Genomic DNA, 27,142 nt, shown 5'->3' with positions numbered 1-27,142 from the left:
AGATGAAAGCTACTCAATGATTTTCTTTTACCTTTGTTTGAGGTAAGTTTCCAGGTCTGAAGGTTTGCGAGAGTGGGATTGTTTCTAGAGTCAGTGTTTGTACTTTTTAGTTGGAAATGATTTATATCACTATCCCTTATATCCAGCTTGGAGAGTCATAGCCTTGTATGTTTTTGCTTTTTTTCTTCCATTAATTCAGACAATCACTGTATTAAAAGGGAAAATATCAGAGCTGCAATGGAATATAATGAACCAAGAGATGCAGATGACAAGCCAAGACTCTCAGAAGCAGGAACTGATGGAACAGCTGGATGTTGAAAAAAAGTAAGCAGGGGATGAATGACTGTAGGGAGAAAAAGGCAAACAAAACTTGAGTCTTGTGCAGGTGTCATCACTCAGAAAACTTTCAACAGCGTTTCATTTCCCCTCTTCAAAGGGATTCTTTGATCTGGATGTGCAGGTTATAACTGTTGTTTGAAAGGAACTCTGAGGTGGAATTTAATTGTACCTTGAGGAAAAGAACCACAACTTGAGCTTTAAATCTGTGATATCTCATGTTCCTGGTAGAGAGTTAACAGAAGGCACGTGGGTGGGAAAGGCTAATGTGAACTTTAGGGACTGAACAGAACAAAAATATCAAGACTTAAATCATAGTGGAGGGGTAGTTGAAAGCTACTAGTGTGTTTTTCCTTGCTTACTAAATTGAACTCTTCAGTTTTGGAGTTGTGAAGGTTTATTTACTCTGAGTATGTATTTGTTGTTTTCAGAGTTAAGGTGGCTTGATTTTTTTTTTTTTGTTTTGATTTCTTTCAATATGCATCTTTGTTAAAATGGGTGGATGTTTTTGTCTCTAAATTAGAGGGGATATGAGTGTGAAACTGTATGAGACAAAATCTTCTATAGCATTAACATTTACCTTGCTAATAGTGTTTGACTATGTTTGTCAGAGAGTTCTGCATGCAGGTTGTTTCTGGTACATGATTTCTGGATGCTAAATACTTTTTGTGTCTGCATCTAACAGGAAATGGCAAGAGGCAAGTCAGCAAATCCAGACCCTGCAAGCAAACCAATCCCAACTGGCAGAGTATGAACAGAAGATTAAGGTAAGAAACTTTTTGACCTATGTAAAGCTTTAGTTTTTGACGTCCTTCAGTGGAAGGACAGAAGTAAAAGGTTAGTTTGTCATGTATCTGAGTTGGTGGCCAGTGAGAGCTGAGACTGGGTGGACCAGGCTGTCTACAATTAGCTGTAACATGGCACTCTTTGCCTTTGTTTTATCAATTGATTGAAAAAAAAAAAACAACTTTCTCTATAAGAAGGTGATTTATATCCTTGTGCAGGGTTCTGGGGGAATGCTCTTTTTGGTCTTGTGCCACAGCACAAGTTTGCTTTGCAAGAGATTGCTTCTAGAGTGATCTTTTTGCAAATGGTGGATGATGAGCCCAGCAACTACGAGTACTTTTCTGCTTCCCAGAAAATCCTTCCTCTAAAGTTGGGTTTAGCTCTTTAAGAAAGTGCAGTTACTTGTAAAGCTTTCGAAACCACACTGACTAAAATGGGAGTATAGAGATGCTTTATGTCCTTCCAAATTAGCATGTAGGTTGGTGGGATTGTATGTTTTTCACTTGTCTTTCTGGCACAGGTAGTTGTGGAGAGTTACTTTGGTTTGAGCAGGTGCTGACAGTGGCATTGCCTCTGGTGAAGCCAGACCATTGTCAGCAAGAGGAGACTCCCTCCACTGAAATGAAAAGATGGAAAACAGGATATCACTCTGCAATACAGCTCTGAATCAACTTTTTTTTTTTCGTTTTTAGTGGTAAAAAAAAAGCAACATAGCGCTAAAATGCACATTTGTGTTTCTTCTTGTTCCTAATTCTTTCAGGCCATTCAATGCCCCTCTATGCAGTTCATTGATGGAGAGACAGAGGATAAGAAAATCACAGATTTGGTTAAGTGGGTAGGAAAAGGTCTTTTTAATGATTAGCAGAGGCTGTTTTTGTTATGAACTTAGGGTAAGCAGGTGTAACACCTGGGCTGCTTTGAGCAGTGAATTGGAGCAGATGTTCCTACTGAGTTCCCTTCCAACTTCATTCAAGTCCTTGATCTGAGCTTAAAAAGTACAATGCAGAAATAGTTCTTACAAGTTTCAACTTAATCACTGATGTCCTCTTGTCATCCCACGTTTTCTAGGATCTGGAGCAGAAGTTCTCCCAGCAGGAACATGATGCTCTAATTGTCAAGAACATGAAGGCAGAACTGGCTCGTTTCCCAAAAATGGAGCGGGAATTGCGCCAACTCAGGGAGGAAAACGCCTACTTCAGGTGAAGGAAAAGTTCAGTTGTTGAGGGTTATCTTGTGTTCTTCTGTACTTGCTACAGCTGCACGATGTACACTTTCAATTCCCTCTACTGTGCCTCCACATGGAAAGTTTAGGAGGAAGTTTAAATATTTCCTATAAATAATGCATATGAACTGAGCAGCGTTGTGATGGTTACTCTTTGAGAGGATTTGACAAGAATCTGAGGAATCTTCTTGAACAGAAGAGCCTCACAGAATGTGTATTGATTGTTCTGGGTGGTGATTTCTGTTTGTTAGAACAAAATTCAATGTTTAAAGGTAGTGATGAACTCCATACAACTTTGGGAAAGAATTCCCTGTAGAGAAAAGAGACAGCTGAACATTGCTTTAATAACTGGTTTTGCTTAGCTATTGTTGCCACTATTTTAAAGGCTTGTTCCAGCATAATGTTTAGGAAGTGTTTTGTTTGAGTTTCTAAAGTACTCTGATATAGCCCTTGGTGTAGAGTAGGCTTTCTGGATTTCTGAAGTAGCAGTTGATTTGAAAAGTTAAATTAAATGTACTATGAAATAACTTGCCTAAAAATGTTTTGTGTGTGGTTTATTTTATTTTTTTTTAAATTACACAAGTTGTCCTGCCAGCTTTTTCTTTTTCAAAATTATGTAGTTTTCCTTGGTTTTGGTGTTGTAGTTGTTTCATTGTCATTTTGAATTGTTTATCTTGGAATTTTGCCATGCTTGTTTTTTGTGCATGGAAACATATCAACAGATTAAAGGTCATTTGTTGTTAAATGGTTTTATTTCACCCTTGCACACTTCTATTAAAGTAAAACCAAGCAATCTCAATGCTTGCTCAAAATCCAGTTCTGTAGTGCTTGCTGTGTTCCAGCCCTGCATCCAGCTGGACTGAGCAGGGGAGTTGGGAGTCTTCTGCTACCCTTATTTTGTCAAATAGTAAAGCAGATACAAAACTTCAGGTTGTTTGGGCTTAACTAGGATGGTACTTAAAGTAGACAAAAATAAATTCAATAAAACTTCAGGTTTTTTTGGAGCAGTGGCTTTGCAGTGAAGGTTGTAGAAGTGAAACATTGAATATCTGTACAATGTCATGATTCCCTGGTCATTCTGTGTGTATCTGGAAATTTGTGGGAGGGAATTGGGTTGCATTGCTTTTTAATAGTTGTCTCTCTCTTCACCACAGGGAAATGAAAGAAAACAATGGCTTGCTGAAAGAGGAGGTAGAAGGTCTCCAAAGAAAACTGGAGCGCTATGAGAAGGTCCAAGCGCAGCTGGTGACTGTGGAACTGGAAAATGAGGTGAGGAGCTGGAAACATTGGGTGGAGGAACAGAATAGGGGGTTTCCTTTACTGCCTGTCCTGACTTTTAGGCTCTTCCTGTGTTGTGTTAGTTGAGATGTGATATCTCTTTTAATTAATGGGCTCGAAGCAGGCGTTCCCAAACTGAGAAGTCAGTGTGAGGGGAGTTATGGCAATGAAGGTGTAAAAGGCAAAAGGATTTCTGTTGTTCAGCTGGAAATTTCGTGTAAAGAACAATCTCATCATAGTCTCTTCTTTGGCCTTGCTGTTTCTCTTTCACATTTCTTCTGCTGGAAAGGCTTTTTATGATGTCAGGCTCTGCCCAGGCATGGTGGTGTTGAACAGGTGTATGGTGAGAACCTCGATACCCACTTTGATCACCACAAGTGCTGTGGGACCAGAATGGAGTCTCAGATGAATGACAAAGTGCTAGATAAGACCATGAAATCCACAGAAGAAGGAATGACACTGACTTTGAATGGAGGAATCTGAGAAAACTCTGGAAAATCAGCTACTAGAACATTCATCTGTGTCTAACTCTGCTTTTCATCTTTGCTTTAGAAACTTCTGGCAAAATTACAAAGCTGGGAGAAACTGGACCAGAGCACTGGCTTAAATATCAGGTATGTTTTCACAGCTTTGGAGGGAGGTAAGACTTTTAAACCACTTTCCTCCTAATCTTCAGATCTCTGAAGTGTGTTGGTCATGCTTTCTTGCTGTCTCTTCTTCATGTGTAAGCTCTTCTAGTACTTTTTGTTATATATGGGAAGAAAGTAAGATATACACTGTTTTAAAGTATCTTTGGGAACTAACAAATGTTTTTCACCAAGTCAGCTTGACCAGTGTCTCTAAGGCCATGCTTCAGTTTTGAGTTCTTTGAACTTTTTGGCTATAGTTGCATTCAGTTTAGTTAGAGATTCTGCTTGCTTAGTAAGTGAATCTCTAAGAATTTTAGGATATGTCCAGAGAAGAGAATGTATCTTTCCTGTGACAAATTGTTGTGAATATATTTCCTTCGACATCTGGATATCAAATCAGCTTATCAAAATAAGATCCTGTTGTGACTTTTCTTCCCTAAAACAGCTGAAGAACTGTTGTTAAATTAGTTATTTTGTCAAACCCCACTTCCCAGTGGTGTTTGTAACACCAGCTGGTCTGTGCACTGGTAGATAACAGCTCCTCCTGACATCTGGAGCACTGAAACAGACTTTTTAAGGTCTCTGTTGTGTATGTGGTATAAAGAGGGACTGGAAATGGTGCATCTTCTGATCATTTCCTTCCATTGCAGAAAGTTTTGTGAGTTGCTAGGAAGCTTTTGTGTGTCATGTTTTAACACTGCTCTATTTTCTCTAAATATTTACATTGTTATTACACTGAAAGCAGAGATGCTGCTCTGTAAACAACTGTCTTGACATGAGCACCATAGCACAGATCACTTTTCATGTTGGCCCAGAGCTGAAACTTGTACAGCAGAACCTCCTTTTGCCACTTGCCTCTTTATTCTGTTCATTACACATATCCAACAGCAGAGCAATGTCTGCACAGTGCTGGGATTGTTTGGATATGCACATGTGGTTTGGGCACAGTGTTGCTTCATGTAAAAGGTACTTGTGTTCCAACTTGGGAAAGTCTTCTTAACTTTCTCAGTGTTTTCTGTTTAATGAGGACAATGAAACTCTTCCAGAGGCAGGTTGGCAAGTAGCATGCTTGAGGTTATCTCCTGCGTCTGCTGAGGGGCACATACATCTAGATGAAAATGGAATTGTGCTAAATCTCCTATGGACAGAAATTCTAGGAATCCTTTTCACAGAACTTCCCTATCAGACATTGGAGTAAAAGCTTTTTACTTACCTCAAGCTGTTAAAGGTTTAACGAGGTAATTTCACACTGGGAGAGAAATGGAACCAAGTGATTCTGCCTGTTGAAGTCTAATAACTCCTTCATTTAAAATCAGAATATTCCCTGTGAAGTGTTAGGTTTCTGATTGGGCCATATTGTTTAGTGCTATTAATGTCTCCTTTTCATACAGAAAGGGGAATTGCTCTTGAGAAAAATCACCTTTTGTATGCAATTGGAGCAAGTGGGACTGGATGATTCCCCCCTGCCTCCCTCATTGTTTTTTTTTTCTTGTCTTTCTTTTTTTTGTTGTTGCTCTGACTTCTTACAGCATGAATTATGTTAATTTTCAGTCAGGAAGATGAAGATGATGAGAGATCATTGTCCTAGTTGGTTCCCAGAGAATGCTGTTGGTGAAAGTTTGAGAAGAGTTAATTGCCAATCTCATAGTAGGAGAAAAAAAATAAGAACAAGTTGGCTGACTGTCCCAAAGAGCTGGAGCAATGTGCTGTTTGCTAATAACTAGATAAGCAAGGAAAAAGGGAAGGCATTAGGATTTCTCATCTTTTCTTATCAGGTTCTTCATTGGTACAGAGGATGTAAGGGGAGTGCAAGCAGCGTGTGGTGTTGTAGGAGAGGATGATTCTTCATTCCCTTCAGCACTTCCACAGGGCTTGTTCAGTGTCTGCTCTCAGTGGTTTCTGTTCACTGATTGCCTGCTCCCAGCAGGCTTTTTGTCAGATTGGCTTACGATCAGCCCTTCCAGTGTAATTTTATGTAATAATACTCGGGAAGGAGGTGCAGCTTTCGGGAGTGTAGTGGTAATCCTACTGTTTTTAGTACTGGTCTCTTTTTGGTGACAGTGAAAGAGCTAACTAAGTGTTTATAATGCTTCACCTTGTGGGGGGAAAACAAGTTCATTAACAGTTTACTCTGGCTAATCTTATGTTTGCTAGTTCTGGATTCCACTTGTAAGCTCCTGGGCTTTTCTCTCTCATAAACAGTGGAAACAAAGACAGCTCTAGCTCTAGAGCATAATATCCCTGTAAGCTGCACAATAGCCAGATAATAAAATAGTACACATCATAGCTATATATGTGGTTCACGTGTACACACTATAAATCTATATAATCTTTTTTGTGTTCAATTACTTTTGATTTCTTGAGCTTCTTACTGCCTACTGTGCAGTACAGTTGGCTCTGGTTTTTACTGTGGATGTAGGACTTTTTTGTACGTTACTGCTATGCTGCCAGGGATTTTCATGCGTTTGTCATGTGTTGCTCTGGCTTGATATTCCAGCTGTAGGATTGGTTTCAACTGTAAAGGGGAAAAAACCACAAAATGTTGAAATTCTCACTCTGCGAGTAGGAAGTTTTATTTATTTTGGAGTTTACTGCCCTAGAGAAGGATATTTATGCATGGTTCTTATAGGAATTTGTTATTAAGAAAGGGCTATGTCAAGAAAACAAGCTTCTTCTACTCTCTCTCTCTCCAGGATGTCCTGATATAGTTTGTATTTCTTCAAAATCCAGTATTCGTGTAGTTGAGTTGTTGCACTGACAAACTGTGTTAATTGTGACAGACTCGGTTGTATTTTCAGAGTTGGACTAGTAGCTTAGAGATATTTTTCCAGATAATTCCTTGACTGCCGCTAAACATCATGTAATTTATCAGAAAAGTATTTCAGGAAGGTTTTGGGTGAGGTGGCGGCGGCTTTATTTGGGTGACAGTGCGCAAAAGCACCCAGGAGATGGCGCCCTTTCTCCTGCTGCGGGAGCAAACGGGATCCTGCTCCAGCCTGGGAACCTCATCCTGGTGGGAATCCATCAGCGGGGCAGCTAGCCTAGGGGAAAACCGCTAATTGCTCCTGTCAGAACCTTTAAAATCTGTTTAATGCTACACGCACGCAGTCGCTGTCTCCTTGCCCAGTACTCAGGATTGTAACTTGGTATGAAAAAGATTTGTGCTGATTTGTCTGGTGGAATACAGAATAAAGTATTTTTCTAACCAACTCTGTTTGTACTCACACCCCATGCTCTTCATTTTTCTCTTGTTTAATAGGAGTTTTTCACAGCCTGCTTCTTTTCTCCCCACCCCAAGCCTTGGAATTCCATTCTTGGAGCAGCACTGTTGTTGTTCCAACCTTCCCCTCTGCAGCATGTAGAATATGCCCAAATAAAAAATGAGAGTTCTTGTTCTATGAGCTATTAATCTAGATAAGCCTGTTTTGCTGCTGTTTGTCTGTGTTTGGTTGATGTTGCTTTCGTCCTCTAATGAATTAGTCAGGTGATTTTGCTACCCATAAACAGATGCAGCCTGGAGTACAGAGTGATGTAAAAGGTGTCCTTCAGGTATGGGTTAAAGATGAGGCAGTAACTCAGATACTGAATGTACTGATAGTCATTGATAGCAGCTTACAAGGTTTAATGCTAAATTTGTCTGTGTTTTTCCGAAAGTGGCAGAAGATTGCAAGTTTTGAAAGGTTGAAATTTGGCTGAAAAGCTGCACAAATTGGTGAAGGCTGACAGGTGGGCCACGAACAACAGCTTTTTTTCCTTTTTTGGTAGAATAAATAGTAATGTATGAAGTGGGGTTTATTTGGTGGGGTTTTGTTTGTTAGTTGGTTTTTTTTTTTTCTTCAATCGGAAGTAGTGACTATATGAAGATTTTACATATTCACCTGCTGGGCTCAAAGATCTTTGTAAACACAGCAGAATTATTTTATATCAATGATCAAATATATTGATCGTGACCTACTTAACTGGGTCTTTACTTTTTGGAGCACCATTTTCTGTTGCCAGTAGTGCTGTCAGCTCAGGACTGATGTTTGTGTGTGGGATAAAGCAAAAGCTTTTGTTCACAGTACTCCTCAGAATCATTTCAGTTTTTTCCATCACAGGGGCACAGTGGAGAGATCAGATATCGTTTTCTGAAGGGGCTGTGGAATACAGGAAGGAAATAAGATGAGGCTGATATATCAGAGAGAAGTGTGCTTGGACTCTTCTGTGGAGCTCTGAGACTCCAGTCACAGGCTTGGATGTTCTTGAGTCGCATCTCACTGTGGTTCTGTTCTAGGGCAGGTCTTGGCCCCCTGGTGCTGATGGCGTGAGGCTCATCTGGAGGGACTCTGAGTTTAGTGGAGCCCAGGTTTGGAGAGTGCCTGTAGTGTCCTTCAGTTTGCAGGGTCGATCCAGCTGGCTGCAGCCACGGTATCACATTAAGCTGCCATGGCTGTTTGGTGTGCTCGCCCTCCAGGCCTGTGAAGAGAAGTGCACGTTTGACAGGAATTCAGGCCAGTGCTTAAGGACCATTTTCCCGAGGTGGAGCCTGCCAGCTGCAGACAGCAGACACTGATCTGCTGACCTGTGCCTCGAGCAGAAGAAGTGAACCTGTTAATGCTGACCTGGTTTTCTTTCTCAAACATCTGTGGGTTGGCTGGCTGACAAATCTTGGGGATAACTTCCTGCAATGTCTGAGACCAATTAAGAGGAGGAGATAGTGTGAATGTGCATGCATTTCCTCTCTAAGAAAGGGTTTAATTAAGTGGCAGGCATCTCTATTTAGTACAGTGGTTTGCACAGTTGTAATTCGTAATTACCCAGGTGCTACACTCAGTACGGGAAGTCCTTCTATGCACATTCTGCTTTTGGAGTTGGGGGAAGGGAGGAGAGAGGGTGGGAAAAGGGAATCAGATTTCTTGATTCTGCATTTAGTGGTGGATTAGTTCTCTTTTTTTTTTCAGTGAATAGAAGAGAAGGGAGAATATTGGAGTTCTCTACTTTCCTTTTTGAATCTTGATTAACTATGCTTAGCTACTGTGTGCTCTCTTCCATACAAGGCATTGAATATCTTTGCAGTAGTGAATGAAGCTCATAATCTTTTCCTTTCTCACAAGGTAGTAATTTATCTTTCTCTGAATGTCCATTATGAGTAAGTGGTTACTGGTTTAAAAAAAAAAATCTGTTGACAGATATACAAAGCAGTGCATGTTGAAATAATTTGAATTACTCATGTTATTCTGGATACTTAATTAACAGCAACCAATCAAGACAAGACTGGGGGTTACTGTTGCTAGTTCCAGTAATGCTGTAATTCTGGCATGATCTCTCCATAGTGGAGCAAGTATTTTTACTGGATAGCCTATTGTAACCCTGTGGTCTTTTGTCACCAAGCAAGAAATCAATCTAATTAAAAGCATTTGATGCTGGCTGCCCTCTGTAACTGTACCACTGACCTGAAGTGCTAATTTCTTTTTTAGGGGGCAGTTAGGGGTTGGGTTTGTTTGAGTTGGCTACTGGTAGCCCCCAGCTTTAGAGCTGTGTCCCTAATTGGAGGATAAAATTAGGATTAGCATAGTATGAGGATATTGAAATTTCATGTTGTATGTTTAAGTTTTTTATAACTAGTTGTAATTTATGATCTGTGAACAGACTGAAAATTGCATGACTGCTGTTTACAAGATTCCCAGTGTAAAACGAACTGTCTCCTCACAGTGGGAATTCCCAGGGTGCCCAATAGGGAGATATAAACTATGCAGGGGGAAACATTAATTTAAAAACCTCACATCAAACAACAAAAACCAAAACAACACCAAAAAAGCACTATGCTTATTAGAGAAACTTTTATAGTTATGAGGTGTCAGCCTACCTCATGGACAGATTATCTGCTCTTGTCCTCTATAAGCACAGTATTGCATTTTAGTGTTTGCATTCCACTGAAGCTGAAGGTTTGAGAAATGGTACCTTGTGGTCTGTGAGCTCTGCAGCTGAAAGAGGTCGCCCTGCAGAGCAAAAAAGCAATCTAGAATGGGAAACAACCTTCCCTTCCTTCATCAGGTTTCCTCTGTAGGTGCATAAATACCTGTGTGGTTCCAAAGTGGGGAAAGGGACGTGTCAAGGAGCAGCCAGATTTGGAAGGGATGATGAGGGTAATCATTGTTTATACAGAAAAAAAGGTTACGTGCTCAGTGTTTGTAGGACTTATGTGTGAAAGATGAAAGCACTGCCTTAGTAGCATTTAAAGTCTTCTTGAGGGAGAAGTACCTGAACAGTTCCAAAGGGGATCTTTGGCTTTAGAGAGAGTGAGGTACAAGTTTAAAGAGAAAACTATTTGTGGTTGTCTTGCACTGATTGTACGTGTGCCAAAGCCACTGTTCTTTACATGGAGAAGTCTTGGAGGAAGCTGTCACCTATTGAATGTGACGTGCAGCATATGGTGGAATATTGCTCTAAGCTCTTCTGTTCTTCATTCTGTTATCTTATTTTAAAATGTACATTATTCTTCACTTTCCACGCTGCCCTGGGTTTTAGCTTTCCTTGACAGAATGTGTATCATGCCTGGTAGGGAGAAAATGCTCCTTTGTAATCTCAGATTCTGAAGCTCCAGGCTTCAGAGCAGTCAGATGCAGATTTCAGGCCTCGTTTAGGTGTTGGGAATAATGCATTTAAATATGATGTTTGGAAGTGTGGTGTCAAATCTGTGCTTTAGCCAGAGTTTAGTCTTCTCCCATTCTCATGGGGTCGATCCACTTAATTTTAATATGGCAACCATCTGGGCCTCTTTTCATAGATACCTTAAAATATTGCAGGTCTGTGTCTGACAGTTCTTCACTGAAATGCTGGGCAGAGCTTCCTGCCATGTTTTCCTATCTGATATTAATTTTCTCTAAAAAACGCTGTACTTATCTCTGATGTTCAAAAATTATTAGTGTTCTTTCTCCTTTGCCATTAATGCCTTTTATTTCCGTTTGAATACATCAGAGTTAATAAGTCTGGAGGCTAAAGGAGAGATAGGAAGGCTGTAAAACATAAGGGATGAGCACCTGACAACGGGGCAGACTGAGGCTGTAATGTATAATCAGAGAATCAGAGCAAGAAGTAAGCAAGCTCAGATCAAAAATATCTCTGTCCTTGCTTTGCATTTCAAAGCTCTGGGAACAGTTCAAGAGATTGTCTTCCTGGGATCACAGATCCATAATTCTGGAGACAGAAAATAGTGTTGAGCAATAGCTTAGCACACTGTCCATCTTCTTTGGTGGAGGAATATTTGAGGAACTTCAGTAGTTTAACTACAGGAGTTCGGTGGAGAATAATGACATCAAAGAAAAGATGGACCTTTCTTACTAGGGTTATAAGAACTTTATTTTGGAAGTGAGGATGCCAATAGACCATTTTTTTTAATGAAAATTATCACTTCTTTTTCCATTGACTCTTTTTATTAGAATATAGAGTATTACCCTAGCTTGAATATAAGGTGCATTCCCCAAAACAGTAAACTCAAGGCTCTTTTTCCACGAGGATCAGGAGTGGTTTTAGAAATGTGTGCTGGTGTTGTCTACTGCATAGCAAGTGATTCATTTGCCACGGGGGACTTACCAGTCAGACACTTCATTTTGAGTTGCTGCCATATTTCCTGCAAGTATAGTTTGAAACACTGTTGGAAAACAGTTGGGTAGAAGTTGTTTCCTTCCAGCATGTAGTGACCCATGTTATGTGTAAATGGCTTGAACTTCGGTGCTCACTCTGCTGTGAAGGAGAAGCTTTCAAAAATACAGACACTTTTATAACGAGCCACTTTCCTTGCATTAAGCAGCCCTGTTTGCCTTAAAGTGAAATTATCATTTAAATAGCAGAGACTAATCAGCAAGGGGATGGTTTGCTCCTGTCAGACAGCTCAAATGCTTGTGCTTGATTTTTATTCAGCCTCTCATTTGATCATTTCCACAAAACCAATAACCACTATAATCTCCAGCTCATTTTTAATTTTACCTTTCCATTTTCATTTTAGCATCTTTCAGTATTTCAGCTCTAAATTTTCTGCTGGGGCTGTCAATGTGCTCTGCCTCCCCTCTCCCTTAGATGCTCAGTGTATTATACCTCATTTAGCCCCGAAGTTTTGGGTTTGCAAGGAAACTCTTAAACAAAAGTGTACATCCTGTACATACTTATTGGAGAGGATTTTGTTTTAGCATAGTAATGCTTTTTCAAAACCTTTTTCAAAATGGACAGGTCTTCTCTGAACAGAAGCAAACCAAAATGCAAATGTAAGGATTCAAACTCCTGTATGGGCCCTTGTACTCCTGGGCATGGCCTTTAGCTGCAGGTCAGGGAACCTCCCTTCTTCATTGGATCAAGAAATACCAAGATGGATTGTGCCAGACTAATGTACCAACTTTCTTTGTCTAGAGAATTGATTATCTTATGGAATAAATCACAGTAAGTCTTATTTATTTGAACTTCACTGAAAGAAGAGAACCATTTGGGAAAGTATAAATCATGTGGGAGAAGAAGGAAATTAATAGAATTGTAGGATGTATAAGGAATTGTTTAAGCAGGGATAGATTTAGTATTGTTGGAAGGAAAATGCAAGGATAAGTGGAATTCCTCAAAGATTAGCCTCAGGATCTGCTTTATTTAGTATTTCTATTAATGGTTTTGGTGCAAAAATTTGGTGTGCTCTGATAAAACTTGGCTAATGATGCCAAGTTCAGAGGATTCATAAATACACAAAAGCTGGATATGCAGAACTGAGTGACCCTAAGGATTAGAGTGCAGAAGTGGGACAAAATTCAAGGAAATAAGGCACAGTGCTCCATGGAATTGGGAGCTGAATGCAAACATCTTTTCTAAAATGGAGCACATGCACTGGAAAGAACTGGAAGGGCTTTGTGCTTGTTTGCAGTGGTGGCTGTTCTTTCTCACACACAGGATGCACCAGGAGAAAAACTTCCATGGAGGTGAAGGTGTTCAAGTCCTCTATGGATGGTCTGGCAGATGCTTCTGGGAGTTCTGGTCACCCAGTGTGGGGGAAGATAGTGGGAATGCAGAAAGGGGTTGCTGGAAGGAGCCTGAGAGCCCACTGAACCAGTGCTGAATGGAACAGCCTCTGGCAGAGTCTGGTGGGAGATGAAACTGCTGCCAGGAGATACATGGATAGAAGGGAGGAGAAGGAAGGGGGGAGTCCATACCAGTGAGAAAAAGAACCAGCTTTCCTTAAAACTTGCATTGGCATTTAAATCAAGTCACTGTAACTCTGCCATGAATGCAGCTAGAAGGAGGTTCTAACTTGTAGGAAGACTAAAGTTCTGAATGCAGCTTTCAGTGGAGTTAAAAGTACCCAAACTACTGCTCTACAGGAAGAGATATTTGAGTTCATGACAGCAAAGAACTAGATAGGACCTAAGCCAGAAGGTCCTTTTGAGTCCCACTGTCCTCTGAATGTGTATGTGCCAATCTGTAAGCAGGGGAACGGGCACATGAGTAGGCAGAGGGGAATGGTGCATTTTAGTTTGGAATTGCAGGCTTTATTTAATACCAGGGTTCTGAAAACTGGAGGTGGGGAAGGGGAATTTGGGGGTTAATGAGTGAAAGTTAGACCATGTCCATCTTCCTGCCCACGCAGAACAACAGCTGTGGCCAGGGACCTGAAGCATGAGAGCAGCTGACCTTTGTTCGTGTGGAGAAATAAGCAGTTTGCTGAAAAATGCGCTGAACTATTAAGAAGAGCTTATCTGTCAGTGCAGATAAGACCAAAATATGATTTGTATCATCTGAGAAGCTTTTCTGAGTGTGTTTGGTGCAGGTTATCTTGATGATGTTTTGAATGTGACTCCTGGTTAGTGCTTAACCTCATCAGTGCTTCACCCTAGAACATGGATTTGTACTTCTGATGGGAACTGGGAAGGGGCTGCTTTAATCATCTGATTTTGTTTTGTCATTGGTGCAGGAGGAAGTTCTGCAGTGGATCAGCCAGGAGGGGTCTGATTTTCAGTTTTAATTGTACTTTACAGCATAACAACACCAACAAGGGGCGGGAGAAAACTGGAAATGTATGAACATTAAACTGCTTCAGTTTTTTAGCATTGTTTAAATGCTCCTGTTCTGACAAGCTTACTTATGTACCCTGTGATATTATTATGTAAACTTTGTCCTTAAATTCCAATCTTTCCTCCCTTGGGACTTCTTTGCAAGTGAATATTTTTGACCAAAGCATGTGTTTACCTGGGCTCTATTCTCTTTCCTCACCAGCTACTTTACTAGAGGGAATATGCTTGTAAATATACCTTTGTCCATGCACTGCTTGGAGAGAAGCACTGTACAATGTTTTCCAACATTTCTTAAAGGGCACAGTGAACTTGAAATGTTAGTGAGTTAAAAGATTAATGTGATAAATGCCTCAAGGTTCTCTTGGACTAACTCTGATTACATAAGTGTTGTTTGTATTCTAAAATAACTTATAGCATGGAAATTAGCATGGTGGATTGGATTATTTACTCATCCATCTCTGGTCCTGTGTCAATGGGATCCTGGGCTAGATAGGAAAATCCAGACTAATGTGCAAGACCTGAAGCAAACTTTTTTAGAATGGAAGTCTGTTAACTCTCAACAGTATGAATTTTACATAAGCATAAAGATTTTCAGTTGGTGCCCTTCATCCCTTTTAAAAAGTAAAAACTCTCACAGATTGGAGCTATTATGTGGTATGTGCACAGGATAAATAGAAAAATGTTTTGCTTTCAGCTATAATGTTTCTTATTTCAATGTTCAACAAAGTTGTAAAGTTATTAGAGAGAAGTGAGCTTCCTAAATTGCCACTGTTTATATAAACGATGCCTTTTTCTGTTTGAGACAAAATGAAAAGTGTTTTTTGTCTTAACCTAAAAACACCAGCCTGAAGTGAGCTGCCTGAGGGAGGGCAGACATTGCATCAGGCTGGCAAGAGCACTGGGCCTGTGATAATTGGAAAGCTTCCCATTTTGAAAGCAAAGGTGGGAGGTGTTGAGGGCTGAGTGGGTCCCTGTATTTAATGACCACTCAGAATCACTGTCTGGAGGTTGTTTTCAAAGTGCTGACCTGAACACCTGAAATAAGAGCTCAGGGCTTCTGTTTTCAAATGAAGCTTTCACTGGGGTTAGAACAGCTTGCAGGAAATGCAGCCAGGCCTTCTCAGCAGAAAGGAGATAAAACATGCCAACTATTCCACATAGCCAAGGCAGTTAAGAGGTAGAGGTGTGTGGAACCTTCTTTCCCTCCCTTCCCTGAAGTAAAATTCTGGGAGTGCATTGGCAAAGCTTGTTCTTTAAAATAAATGTTCTGCCCGTGTTTTGGTCATCATGTGGCAGCAAAATGTGGTTTTTTTTCTGATGAAACCATGTCTTGCAGAATGGCATTGTTGTAAGAGGATGATACATTTTGAATGATGTGTTTGAAACCTCTGCACAGTGAAGCTGCTCTCAACTTTTGCTGCCTCTTGCTTTAAGCAGAAACAGATCTGTCAGAGAGCCTAACCTTGCAATGTGGGTACAGTTTTGGCTTTTCTAGAAATGTATTTACTTGAGATTTCGAGCATCTCTTCTCTCCTTTTCTAGTACCACTTGGACTCAATCCTTCCTGACTCCTTTTCTCTGCATTATTCTCAACTGTCCTGTCAGCAGAGTTAACAATTGCTGCAGTTCTTTGCAGGGAGTAATGGGCGACTATTGCAGGAACCATTTTCTGGCACAAGTTGTTCCTGTTGGAATTGCTTTTGAATTCTCATTACGTGTTTAAATTCATTTCCAGAGATACTCTGAAATGAACAGTGTAGTGAAAGGGAAGATCAATCTTTTGGGTAGGAAGGAATATGAAATTCTGGATTTTCTTGAGTTATTCCCCGCTGACCAAGTTGATTTATTTTCTGTTTCAATGAAACGATCATCCTCTTGCTGTGACACACATCAAGCTCTTCAGTAATGGCTTGAAATCCTGCTAACTTTTCTACAGAGGATAGTAATAGGGTGTCTGGCTTTGACTGAGAATATGTTCAGTATCAGTATCCTCAGTTAGAGGAGTCAGCTGTTCATCAGTTAGCTTGGACAGGGCTCCTTCACAGCTCTGCTATTGCCTGCCTTCAGAAGATGATGCTTTGACCTAGTTATGAATTTTGTTTTCCTCAGTTTTGCTAGTGTGTTTGAAAGTAACATTTCCGACTCTGCGCTCTTTGTATTCCCAGAGATAAAGCTTTGTGGCTTCAGGTGGTTTTCTGCAAATGTAGCAGCCAAGGTTGATGGCATCAAGCCTATTTTGTGACAAGCCTTTCATTTAGGCCTGATGGTTTCCAGTGTGACTTTGGCAAAGACATCACCTGCCTTCTGGAGAGCTGGCCCACTTGTCAAGGTCACACAACACCTATTGGCTCACCTGTCTGCAAGTAGCTGGCAAGGGGAAATGCAGTTGGCACTTTGTAATAACTGATATATTTGCAAGGCTGGTAGAGAGGAAGAGTGAAAAAGTGGTCTGAATTAGGTTTTTTTTCTAATTGGGTAGACATAGGTCTTGGAAATGTGTGTGCTCCTGTCTTTGTGGCTTATGGCAGCTGCTAAAGATAAACATGCTGTTTCTCAGTATCTTTTGACTATAGTTAGATAGTTAAAATAGCTTTTTTTCCTTTTTTTATCCATCTGGTTTTTGTATCCTGTTCTGTTACTTTCAGTGTCCAGGTCAGTAGAGTTTCACAGAACCGTAGAATATCAGGTTGGCAGGGACCTTGAAGATCCCCTGGTTCAGCCTTTCATGGTAAAAGCCTGGTCTGCACAAGATGGCCCAGCACCCTGTCAAGCTGAACCTTAACAGTGTCCAATATTGGGGGAAACTTTAAGTCAGCTCTTTGCTGTAGAGTCAGACATTCTGTTTTGAGGTTTTGGGATGTATATTAGTGAAGTGTTTGCCAGAAGTGACTTCCGTGGTGTGATGTTAGTAACTAAGTGTCAGACACATCTGGTAATACACATTGTTAAAATAACTGCATTTTTGTGTCTAAGGTTGTAAGGGTTGCAAAATAAAAATCTGCCCCTTCAGAACTGAACCATCATAAGGACAGTTAACAAAGTTTTAGCATCTGTGGCAGTCCATGGCATTTGTCAGGGAGAATGGGATGCTTTTGGTATTAATTTTGGATTCAGTTCTATGGTGGGATTAAATAACTACATGGAATTTGATGGAATTGTATCTGACAAGAATCTTGCTGACAGCCTCCAATTGTACCTGGGTTGTCGTAGTTTGAAGGAGCTGTCTCTCACTAGGTTGTTTCTCACTGTTTTCTGTGCTTGGTAATTTGGAATTGTTAGGTTTGTATATGCTGTCCCCTGCATTTTCGTCCCCTTGCTGTGCCAGGGGAGTGCAGGGTCTTAGCTGAAACGAGAAGGAAATAACTACCTTCTCCTCCACACACTGCTGCGTTTGTCAGAGGCAGCTTGAGGGCTCAGGTTGTCCTGCTGTTGTGGAAGAGCTGCAATTCTCTTCTCTCTGAACAATAAGCTTTGTATCTGTTTGTACAGTAATGAACTGCTTTTGTTTCCTTCAGGAACGTGCTCTGCTGTCTGGAGCGTTTCCATTTACAGACAACCCTTGCCAAATTAATTTTATTTAATTATCTCCCAGGGCTAAGCTTGAATACATTTTGTGTTAAATTCACCGTTTCTCCCTCTTCTGAACGAAATGGACTTAATATCCTTGTTAAAATCTGATTAAAACTAAAATTGAGTTTTTTGAAGTCTGATTATCCCATGAAATGGAATTTTTAAACCTAATTATGAATGGATTTGCATACATTCTTAGCACCATTGAAAAGAAAGTTGAAATAAATTTATTAATGAAATCTTCTGCTGTCTCTTTGGGCCATGGCGATTGCTGGAGAGTGAGGGAGGAGGAAGGAAGGCGAGAATGAAAACTCTCCCTCTTTTGATATATTCCCTCTTCCCCCTCAATTAATTCCAGAGCTGGTTTGACCCTGTCTCATTTTTATGCCTCTCTGCCACACAGCCCAATTTAGGTAATTGACGGCCTTTCAGAGGGTAACTACACAGTTGAGCTGGTTTCATGTATTTAAAGCCTTTGTGCTTTCTGAAGAGAGGATGTGCGGAGGCAACATTTGCTTCAACTGTTTTGTTCTTCCCCTCTTTCCTGAGGTGGCCCTGACACCAAATCAATAGGCAGCTCTCCTTTCTCCTTTCTGAGGAGCTGTATATTGGAGCATTTATTTTATACCCGATAAAAAATGGGTGGTTTTTCAGACTGCGGTGAACGCGTGAGTGGGATTTGTGATTTTTTTTTTTTTTTTAATGTAGTTCTCTGGGTTTGCAGCAAAAAGTTTCTTTGTAGGATACATTCGAATCTCTCACTGCAGTAATTGTGCTCATCCCTTCAGGATTTTGGGAGTCCTCTTTGGGAAATGGAGTGCCAATGGAAGTTTTGTCTGCTTGTCTGACCTCAGCTCTTTGAAGCCAGTGCAGAGGGCAGCAGGATGCCCGTGCAGGGAGGTGTTTTGGCAGTTCAGAAATCCTGGTCTTGATACACGGCTCTGCAAAGAGTAAATACTCACCATGTGGCCAAGTGTTCTGTAAGCATTTGCAAAGTTACTTTCAAGCAGAGAGACTTGTTTTCCACATGCCTTTGTGTTTTCATTTTAATCCCGTCTTTGCTCAGGTTAAGTACTAAACATGCTGGTGGTATCAAATTCTACAAGAAATGTGGAATTCTGGCACTGTTTCTCTGTGATGCTTCTGAGGTGAGGAGTCTTAGGAGAGAAGCTGTGGCTCAGCAGAGGAAGGAGAGTTGAGCTGAGATTGGAGAATGCTTTTAGCTGGCATGTGCTCAGCCAAATGGGTGAAGCAAATTAAAAATTTTCTTGGTATGTAACAGGAAAACTTGAGCGCAGACAAGCTTTGGAGGAAAGTAGCTGACTGAGGTAACTCTGTACCAGGGACTTAAAATTATTTTATGGTTTAATGAAACTGTGGCTTTCATTTGTGCTTCCCAAAACTATTGTCCACAGATGCGTTTCCACAGTGTCACACTTACTGTGTAAACAGGACTCCCTCTACACTTGGGTTTTAAATGCTTTGCAGTATCCTCCCAGTCAAGCTCAAGTGGAATCCGAAGAGTTAAGATTATCTGAAGCACCTTTTCCTCAGTTGTAGAGCTGTTGTACAAAACTGCAGTCACAGTAGCAGCGAGCCGAATCTGAAAGCTGCAGATCCTGGAGAAGCCAGGAGAAGGTCTCCAGGAGGGTAGAAGTGTTGAAGGCTTCTAGAAGACTGATTTTTAATTCTTTTATTGTGTTCTGGTTGGTTCTGTACCATCCATTCACCAAAGGAAAAGCAACTGTTTGTGGGTAGTCCTGCATCACAGAGCATGGTGAAATAAGATCTTGAAGGTAAATGAGAATGCAAGGAAGGATGTGAAGGTGGAGTGAAAAAGGGATGTTTTGTTTCTTTTAACTGAGAGAAAAGAAGCTCTTCTGTGGATACATTTCAAATTGTGACATCTAATTTATCATGTAATCTTATCAATGCCTTCCCTGGTAGCTTCAAGTATTACTAGTGACCAAAGCTCGATGATAGCAGCAAGTCAGGGTGGTGTCCAAGCGCCTGTGACACCAGTGCAGTCCTTACCTTAATCCCAGTCACTGGAGCCTGTGGCAAGGACACAGGGAAGCCATAATTGCCTTTGACTGCTCTGAACTGGGTGCTGGAGGAGGCAGCTGAGCTGAGCAGGAGTTTTTGAGAGTGAGCTGGCAAAAGAGGAGTGATTGTTGAAATGCCACTGTTTACACTTTAATGCAATTACACTTTAGCAGTTCCACTTTCTGTGAAGAAGTCTTAAATTCTCCTTCTGTCTCCTTCACCATGAATTATTCATTCCTTATGGATGATGGTGATTGAGGTTTGACTTTCACAGGCAGGTTTATTATGCCCACTTAGCTCTAACTGCTTTGGCACTCTCCAAGACTCAGTTATTTTCCCAGCATATGTCCTTAATGTTTATCGTTCTTCTTGATGTTAAAACTTTTGGAGTATTAATTCAACTGTAGTTGTGGGAATGAGAGTCTGAGAGGATCGAGTGAGTTGCTTTTTTTTTTTTTTTTTGTTATGTGTGTGGTGTTTTGTTTTTTTTTTTTGTGGGAAGCATAAGAAGAGCTTTTATTTAGATCTGTGGTAATTGCTAAGTCTGAGGGCAACTGTTGTATTATCACCGTGTGTCAAAGAACTTGAATATGAGACACTTAATGTGTGGCTTGGGAGATTTGCATGTTAAGGAAATAAAGCAGAATTTCAAAATGAGGTGGGATTGATGTGCTCTTCTTCCCTTGAGGGAGAGTGGTTCTGAGGGCTGGTGAGATGGGGATTTTGTATGGTCTCTTTGTAACACAGGAGTGCCACCACCTCTGTAAAAACAGTGACACTCTGGGCTCTTCTGTTCTGACAACTTGTGTCATCTGGTTTGAACTGGGACTGCAGCGTTGAGGTCTTGGTGTGTCTCATGTTAGTAGAGGCCTAGAGCTGATGTGCTAATGGGCTTCCATAAAACTTTGGGTTTGAAATGTTATTTGTCCTTCACTTTGAATATTAAATTTTTAGAAACTTTCCAAAAAAAAAAAAAGTATGAGAGAGAATTACTGCATTTGTTTAAAGTTCTGAAAGCTTTTTTTAGCTAAACAGTTCAAAGAGCGCATCTCGCTAATCAGAGGAATATTTTTGCGTCCCCGGGGTGGTCACAGTGTTTTAATTGGAACTCGGGCTTCTTTGAAGTCCTTTTTAATCCTCCCTGAGCTGGGGGAGAGGGTTTGAAGACAGCTCTGTAAATCTGAAATTTCTTTGGTTTATTTACATGTGTCTGGGGACGCGTGTAATTCGTTTTCCTGGAGTGAAGTTCACTTGCCAGCTCATGGACAACTGAGTGGGAAATGTGCTTCTTTAAGTGGGGAGGCCTGAGACAGAGGCTGGGGGTTCTGGATAGTGAGCTCAGGTTCTCCTGGATTTGTTAAAACCAGGAATTGAGCAACAGGCTCCAAATGGGAAATGAACTCAGTGGGAAACGATGTAGCAGCCAAATGTGAGGCTAAACTAAGCAAAAAGCTAGGATTTAAACTCATGTTTTAGGATTAACTAATTAGTATGGCATTCAGAAATGGTGTTGCATACTGATATTTGCCTGCTTTAACACTGAGGGAACTGAAGATTTAGGAGACAGTGCTTAGGGTTGATAGCTTTAACCATCTATTAAATCAGCATGGGGTTTTATTTTCTTACACTGGAGTTGGATTAGAGGTTTTTGGGTATCTCTAACCAGATTGCTTAGTCTTTGTGCCTCAATGTCTAAAATTCAGGCCTTGTTTTGGTCTGGTTTATAGAGGAATTTAGTGTTACCTCAGGTGTATTATGCACTTGATGTATCTACTATGAAAGGAGCCCCAGTGGCAGCTGATGGCTTTTGTGCCATCTTAATACAAATACCTTGTAGGAATCTGTGGCTACTGACAGCACAAGCATTTTCCTGAGGCGTTTTCTGCTTTATTTGTTCTGCTATTGATTTTCATGATAAATGTAATCATTTATCAGCCATGTGTTTTCTGTACTTCAGTAAGGTTTTTAACCTCTCACACTTGCTGAAACTTGGATGTTTTATGTTTTGCTTCTGGCAGAGGTGAGACCTGCTGTGAAAAGCTTTGAAATCTTTGATTGAGTTTGGATAGTTTTTAATTAATTGAAGCAACAGGCTTAACCTCAATTTTCTGTCTGAAAGGATAACTTAGTATTCCAGTTGAACATAGAAGCAGTATGCTTTTCATTCTTTCTAAAATTGTTATCATAAATTTACCTGTGACTGATGTTATTGGCTTGGTATTAAAAGAAACAAACAGCCACAGTTAAAATAACTTCTACTGTAGCTTGAAGTTGCAGTTTAAAGTGGCCGTTCCTGCCGTGAGATTGAAGGGGTGTGTGATTGTAATCAGAAGTAAATAAGAATAATATATGGGATGTCAAATCACTTTATATAAAAGTAGTTGAAAATATGGTCTAAACTCTCCCAAGGACCTGTGGCTAACCATTAATACTATTTCCTCTTGCTCAAGATTAGGAGTTTTATGTTACTGCTGGCTAATATTTTCAGTTGATAAGGGTCTGGGAAAACAACATGATCAATAAAGGTGTTGAAAACAACACAAAAACTTAGGTAAATTAATATTCTGCAAGTATTATCTCAGACAGGTGTCAAAAGAACAAGACAATCAATTTAGTGCTATCTGTAAAATTGTCAAGTGTGTGTATATTGTGAGTACCCGGCCTTGGTTACAGTTTGAGCTCTCTTGTCAGACAGGAGCCCTGGCTGTCTGGAAAAATGATGTCTCTGTGTTAGTAATTTCCATGTGGGTACCATTTATGCCAGAAGAGTGTGTTGGATACATGTGAATGGTATTTGGTTTTAGTTTTTGGAGGATTTCTGTGTCTTGTCCCTGTGTCCCACTCCTTCCTTGAGAAGCAGCTGATGATGTCTGTTCTAGGCTGGTCCAAGTGTCTTCAAATGTCTTGAGAGTGACCTCATGGAATGGAACCAGCAGAGGTTCAGTAAAATTATATCAGTATTACTAACTTAGACTGTTTATTTGCATAAATATTGTTGCCTAATTTGAAAGCTAAGGAGATAAATATTTACTTCAGATCCTTCCGTTGTAACCACCCATCCCTGCTGGCCCTCAGCTTGGTGAGGTTTTACTCATTGACATGAATGTTAGAAATAGAAGTTTCTGCCTAATCTTCTGCAAGTTTCATTTATTACCTTTATATTTTTGGCTGTTAGGATGCTTTCCCAGCTTTGTGTAATCCCAGTAATTGGCCTGGAATAGTTTTCAAGATTTCTAATGATCCTCTGTTGAATATCTCTTTGTAAGATACCACATATGTCTGTTCAGAGTTTGTTTCCAGTGAGCTTATCTTTCTATTTCAGTCTGTGGTTTTCAGATATGAAGTTTTTGTGTATTACCATTTACAACTATCCAAATGACTTGAAAATCTTACAGTTCTAACCCACATGGTTAGAATTAATAATTGGTATTCTGCTGTGATTCTGTTCTTTAGATTCATTTGATTTCAACCCCACTCCCCCTCGTGGCCCCCCTATTCACACTGTCCTCCCTGCCCGGCCCCAGATTGCCACAATGATTGTTCCAACTCCACTGACAAATGGAAACTATAGGAAAAACAACCCTACATATGACTCCCTAAGAGAAGTTTTTATTCATTTCATGGCGTTATTTTTCCCTTTAGCTGTTGTTTTTTTCTTCAAATTAAGTTCATGATTGGGAAAAACACTTAAAATAGGTTTTGCTGCTGCTGCAGTAAAATGAAACATTACATTATTAAATGTGTTTACATTTTGTACTTGAAGTCTTAAGGGCAATAGGTATGAAATTGTATGCCACAATAATTTCCTTTCAACATCATCATTAATATATAATTACATTCACTAAATTGCAAATTGAGGAAAAACATTTGCTTCTCTAATTGTAAAGATTGTGCTGATATCTCTGTTAGTGTGAGAGCAGTAACAGCCATTTTTTAAAATCCTTTTTGATCATTTCCAACTTCACTACTTCTGTGCTACTGCTGGTAAATACTTAAAAGCTGCTTTAGAAGTTTGTGTGGTTCTTTTTCTTTTTTTTTCCTTTCAATCTCTGATCTCTTGAGTTTAAGACCTTAAGAACTCTTTGTTTTCTTATATTGTAAAAACATAGGACACAGAATATTTCATAGCTTTACAGATACACTCCATGTTTCTTGAGTCGTATGTTAAATGCCTTCTTGTTGCCTTATAAACGGTTTCATTTTATGCGAGTTTAAGCCAAATTCAAATTTTGTGTTACAGCATGATTGAAATATGTGGACTATCTCTCCCTTTTATCATGCTTTTCCCATGGGATGAGGCATAGCAAGGCAGGCTGCAGGAAGGAATTGATCTCTTCTGTGTCATAATACCAAAAAGATTGTTTTTTTTTTGGTTTTGCCTGAGGAGACACTCAAGAACAGGGCATGGCCACGTGTGCTTTCATTGTTTTGAAAATGCCAAGCATAAATAAGAGTTTTAGAGTCACCACGCTTTTTATTTTATTTTCATTCCATATTTATGCTAGAAATCATTAGCTTTTGTGCCAAAAAAAGCCAGAGTGGCAGCTGAGTGGAGAGCCAAGCGTGTTTTGCTCTGGTTGTACCCTGTGGTCAGCCTCGTGCTGTAATGTGGAACAGCAGAGCAATTAGAGGACATCCCTGTGGGCTAGCAGCAGTACAAATGGAGCTTGTGTGGGGATATACTTGTCATTAAGAAGAGCTCAAGATAATTTATTCTGGTTTTTTTCTAGTTAACTCTCTGTTTTCCCTTCTTCCTCATGTACTTTCTCTGGTGTAGTACCTTCTGTTTAAAGCCTAGGTTGGATTTGACTCTCAATGAAGTCTAGTCTTGGCAGTGCTCAAATAAATCTGTGAGAGGTAGCATAGAATCTATTCATCCACCCCAAGCCCCAAAACAGTGACTTGATGGTGAATCTCTTGCAACACAGGCAGCAACACTGACTTCTGCCCACTTTGAGAGCCAGACTGACAGTTCCCATGTCCCACTCTTGAGCCCCTGTGGCTGATGTTACCTGACTCCTGGAGCCCTGGAAGCTCAAGGAGAGCTCATATTTTGATGAGAAGAGAGCTGAGACTGTTAACTGCTCCTTGGTGAAAGGGGGAGTTCCTGCAAGATGGGGTATGGAATGGGGGAAAACCTGGATGGGATTTTATCTGGAGTACAGAATGGGGGAAAACCCGGACTGGATTATGGCCAGAGTATGGAATGGGGGAAAACCTGGATGGGATTTTAACTGGAGTACAGAATGGGGGAAAACCCAGACTGGATTCTGGCCAGAGTATGGAATGGGGGAAAACCTGGATGGGATTTTATTTGGAGTACGGAATGGGGGAAAACCCGGACTGGATTTCCCAGTTAAAAAAAAAAAATTAATAAAAAAATGGAGAATTGGACTTGATGATCTCAGAGGTCCTTTCCAACCCAGCTGATTCTATGATTCTATGATTCAGACCTTCAGTGGCAGAAAATCAACCGGGCAAAGCCAGTGGTGGCCACTTTAGTGGCAGCAAGCAGTTGGATTTACTCTGCTGGTCTTACCAAATTGCACCAGGGTAAGAGAAGCCTGGAAGTCTACACTGATGGTTTGTGAGCTGGACCCCTTTCTGAAAGGCAACTCTCTCTGTGTAGAAAGTGCAGCCATGTGCTCTGATACTTTTCAGTCAAACTAAAGAAAATTATGCATTGGAATAAATTGCCCAGGGAGATCTCTGGAAGTGTTCAGTGGGTATCTGGATGTGGCACTTGGGGATGTGGTTTAGAGGTGATTAAAGTTGTGCTGGGTTGATGGTTGGACTGAATGATATTGAAGGTCTCTTCCAACCTTGATGGTTCTGTGAAAATTGGTTTTGTTTCATCACGACCTCCCAAAGCTCTAAATTACATGTCATGTGGTTGAGCATGCAATGACCTGACTTCTGCGTGAAGACTAAAAAGAACTCAAAAGCTGACTATTTTTATCTTCCAAATCAGCAGGGCTGGCACTACTGTGTATACATTCCCTCTGCTTGAGGGCTATTAAAGCCTTTCACTTGTGAGGTTCTGTTCCACTGTGCAATGTGTGTGCTTATCAAGTTTCCGTGGTTTGTTCTGTGCTTGCTCTTAGAGCAGTGGTAGGGATTGAGAAAGAGGTTTGGACTGTTGAAACGTCTGCCAAATGATTAATTTTTTTTTTCAGAAGTAAGGTTAATGTTATCTCCTTGAACCCTTAATTGTATCTTTAAAGTAGAAGTGAAACTTAAAAATGAGTTGTTATGATGCCATATCCTTAACTTTGGGAGGAAAAAACCTTTCTTCATTAAAATCCAAAAAACTCTATCAACTGGAATCTAAGACAGTTTTCTTTTTTTTTCTTCCCTCTTCAAATTATGGCTTGATTGAATTAATTGCTAATTTTGCAGTTGCTTCAAAAGAGACGTATCAATTGTCTTTAGAATTGTCAAGACACTTATGAACACTTAAAATGTTTTCTTACAAATAAGTTGTTCTTCTGCTTCAAGTGGTTAATGGGGACATTTGCTTTGGTAAAAAGCAATTGGATTTGTTGATTCTATCTGTACACAAATAAGAGTTTTCTAAATGAAGGGAACCTCAGAGGCTGAGATTGTTTATTGCTTTCACTTACACTTCAGATTTCCTCTGTTTACTTTGTACATAAAACATTAAGCAGGCACTTTACTGGAGAAACAGTCTCGGTATACCTTTGAATGACTAAAGATGTGTGACTGCTCTTCAAAACATTTTAATTGGTGGTACAGAGCACTAAATGTGCCCTAATTGCCTAGAAATGTTGAGAAATTGTTTCTGTGACTAATGCGTGTAGGAGATTCTGGACCACATGGATTGGTTAATGTAGTCAGCAATGGAAAGGGAGGATAAAGGTGTGGAGATATGAACAAGCAAGTGTAACTACCTGGACTGGAGCTTGAAGGGGCTTTTTTTCTACCGGAGAAATGCTGTTGTGAAACTTAACTCTCAGAACTTCCAGGTCGGGACAGCAGATTTTAGTGGCAATGTTTTCCTCTGGTCTGGTGAAGGAGAGCTAAGGAATGCTCCCAGGGAGGTGATGCATATTTTGAGGAGAAAGGGATGTTAAGCAATTTGTAGCTTTCTTATGCAAACTTGGAGTTAATACAAACAAATTAAACTGAAGGACTCCGTGTTGCTGTATCCTGGGAAGTCTGGAAGTGCTGTTGTGATTATTGTTATTTGCTGAACTTTCTTGAAGGGTGAGTCCTCCCAGGAACTGAGCTGC

The 27,142-nt window shown here is 40.3% G+C and overlaps 1 protein-coding gene across 2 annotated transcripts in view; it reads left to right on the top strand.

Moving 5' to 3' along the window:
• Positions 1-27,142, top strand: part of MAD1L1 (mitotic arrest deficient 1 like 1) — a 351,438-nt gene that overhangs the window by 5,340 nt on the left and 318,956 nt on the right. For both annotated transcript variants that reach the window (XM_027738492.2, XM_039383691.1), the window contains exons 5-9: positions 200-324; positions 1,022-1,103; positions 2,191-2,321; positions 3,499-3,613; positions 4,175-4,236. In XM_027738492.2, coding sequence (XP_027594293.1) covers positions 200-324; positions 1,022-1,103; positions 2,191-2,321; positions 3,499-3,613; positions 4,175-4,236 — 515 coding nt within the window. The remainder of the gene's footprint in view (positions 1-199; positions 325-1,021; positions 1,104-2,190; positions 2,322-3,498; positions 3,614-4,174; positions 4,237-27,142) is intronic.

The sequence above is a fragment of the Pipra filicauda genome, unplaced genomic scaffold (genome assembly GCF_003945595.2).
Source record: "Pipra filicauda isolate LSUMZ 115617 unplaced genomic scaffold, ASM394559v2 scaffold31_size4109673_pilon, whole genome shotgun sequence".
Lineage (NCBI taxonomy): Eukaryota > Metazoa > Chordata > Aves > Passeriformes > Pipridae > Pipra > Pipra filicauda.
The sequence above is the reverse complement of the archived record's forward strand: the minus strand, read 5'-3'. Positions and strand labels throughout refer to the sequence as shown.